Genomic DNA, 2971 nt, shown 5'->3' with positions numbered 1-2971 from the left:
TCAATTACAATAAGGCAAAACCAACGTCTGAACAAAATCGCTGGTGTGTAAACATATTGATTTGTTGATAGTTTCAATGTTCTGCATTCTATTGTCTTTCTTGTTATACAGAAAAAGTTTGAACCTTGATCGATTCATCAGCAACAGAACATCGCCATTTTCATATATGCGCAACGGACGAGGCTCAAAAGCCCAAGGTACAATGGAATCAATTTGAAGATAGACACAACTAGTTATCATGAGAAGAGTCCAAGACTCTCGAACTCCAAACTCCTTCATTTGCCAGAGAGAAAAATCGGCATCCGATTGAATATCATAAGCACCCAGGCACAGGCAACCTTTCAAAATCCCAAGCTCTGCTTGAAAACGCTCCATTGTTTCAAGACCATCAGGCATTGACAAATATCTGTATGTATCCTTCCTTAAATCAAAGGAAAAAATTACATGCTCATCAGTTCTTTGGACATGTCGTGCCATCCAATTAAGAGTGCCACTCAAAAAGTGACCCTTATACCGTTCAATCCTTGTATCTGTTGGAGCATTTGCAATCTTTCTCCAGAACTTGTCCCCCAAGCAGTGAACTGACACCTCTATATTAGTTGATTTCTGTTTCATAACCAGTGCCAATACCTTGTAAGTATCACTTGAATCATCATAGCCAAAGCCCAATGATACGCACGACCGACTATAACATAATATTTGACTTTCCAACGGCGGAGATAAGTCCGATGTTATCCTCATACTAGGATTCCAAAATCGGATATAGACTTCATTGTATACATCATTCTCGTCGAATGGCTCAATAACCCTTAAACAAACCAATCCATTGCAGGTTCCAATAATGTCGATGGGATTATCGAACTCGCATGGAACCTCACCTCCGTTAACGGCTGAAGATGGGTGCTCTAGTATACCTTGGACGGTGCTGCAGTGCATGGAGGATGGGCCGCACCTAAAGCCTTTGGGATCTAATATTGGTTTCCACGTGTATAACATGTGGATGTTCTTGGAGGACCTTTGAAGGTGCAGTTTCACAAAAGTAGGATCCAAAACGAGATCATTCCAAGGCTTCGAAACACACCTCCATCGCATAAGACCCTTCACTGGAATGTACGACAAGATTTCCACGATGAGTTCGTGAGGAAGATACCAACGACACCGAGCAGAGCCCATTTTTTGACGACTCATTCAACATGCGCAGCTTCTTCTTCTTAAATAAGTTGCATGTAATTCAAAAGTTTGAATAGAAGTTAGTTTAACCTGATTACTTTTTCTTATATTTAATTTTTATTTATTTAAAATTTTCATTAGATAAGATTTGACTTGATTTTTTTTATAATAAATATTTTTATATCTTTAAGATTTAAAAAATATTTCTGTTTTGATATTTTGTTTTCTGTGGCATCGAATTCCACGTCAATTCAAATCAAATCAACTTAATAATAATTTATATGTTAAATCATAATTCAAATAAAAGACTTTTTTTTTCTAATTAGTATTAAATATAATAAATTTTTGAATTTAATGAAAATAAAATCAATTTTTAATGACGATCAAGCGTTTGGCTAACTTTTCAGAATTCAGCGTTCCAAAAGATTTGATACATCTTAACGAGGATAAGCATAACTTGAATTTTCATAAAACCAATCCAAATTTACTTTAAATTCAATTATATAAATTGAATTTTAAATTAATTTATTTTAATTTTTTTAAATTAGTTTTAAAATTTAGATTTAATTTAAAATCAGTTTTAAATTTTATTTTGATCAAAATTAACTCTGAATGCTTACTTAGTGCTATATAAATATGAAGTAATTAATTTTTTCTAATTTTATATTATTTTTTATTATGTTTTTAATTATAAAGTTATTTTTTTTAAATGTATGTTTTGATGAATTAGAAATATTATTAATGTATTTTTTTGAAAAATTATTTGAAAACGTTAATCAGTATTCTTAATATTTTGAAATATATGGTAATTTAAATAAAGTTTTATTTATTTATTTATTTTATGACTTTAAATAAATTTTTTTAGTTTTTTTTGTATTGAAATAATTTTTTAAGAAAAAAAAAAGAAAGGAATAAAAAGTATGATTTTAATTGGAGCTTTTATGTTTTTAAATGTTTTTTCAATTGTTGTCTCTGAGTGGAATAGAGAAAAACTGCAGTACAAGCCAAATGCTTTCACAGTGTCCTTTTGTAACATAATCGTGAATTTTATTTGAATAAATCATATAGTTGGACTCTTAAAAAACAATCGTTTATATATACTCACTATTTTTTAAAATAAACCAGTTTTAATAGATAAAATTTAAATTTATCAAAGGAGATCTGATCTAAATCTCGATGAGAAAATAAAATAAGTCCAAATATTTAGTTTTATTAAAAATCTATATTTTAAAATTAGTTTAATTTTAGTTATGGATTAGACCTTTAAATTTGAATTTTTTGCTCAACCCTAACTAGGATAGTGGTTAGGGTGTAACTAGCAAGTATCCTTCTTCTAATGGTAATCTTTTTTTTATTAAAAACAACTTATGATATTATTGTTGTAAATTATAATATGCATAATTTTAACTTTGAATTGTGTGATATGGTATGGAAATGAAAGAGCTCCCTAAAATCAAGATTTCCCTTTAAAAAATGACTCGTGGTAAATTATTAACTAATGAAGAAAGGAAAAATATGGAGTTTATAGATAATGATGAATGTGTTAGATGTAATGAAGGATTTGAATTTGTTATACATGTAATTAGGAATTATTTTGCTACTTCTAATTTTTGAGTTAAGATTATTTCAAAATATAATTAGTCTTGTTTTTTTAGCTTTGCTTTATCCAACTAGTTATGCTTTAATCTTAAAATAAAAAAATTTGAATGGCATAAGTCACTAGAACATTTATTTTGGACTTGCTATTTGATTAATATGAAATAATAGAAATGATTGGATTTTTAATAATAGATTTTATATC

General features: G+C 28.8%; 1 protein-coding gene across 1 annotated transcript; it reads right to left on the bottom strand.

The window, feature by feature from the left end:
* LOC113862379 (F-box/kelch-repeat protein At3g23880-like) lies at nucleotides 1-1173 on the bottom strand. The gene has a single exon (XM_027495468.1). The coding sequence runs from the start codon at nucleotides 1171-1173 to the stop codon at nucleotides 1-3; it is 1173 nt and encodes a 390-aa protein (XP_027351269.1).
* Between the last annotated feature and the right edge of the window lie 1798 nt (nucleotides 1174-2971).

The sequence above is a fragment of the Abrus precatorius genome, unplaced genomic scaffold (genome assembly GCF_003935025.1).
Source record: "Abrus precatorius isolate BTA unplaced genomic scaffold, Abrus_2018 Scaffold3, whole genome shotgun sequence".
Lineage (NCBI taxonomy): Eukaryota > Viridiplantae > Streptophyta > Magnoliopsida > Fabales > Fabaceae > Abrus > Abrus precatorius.
The sequence above is the reverse complement of the archived record's forward strand: the minus strand, read 5'-3'. Positions and strand labels throughout refer to the sequence as shown.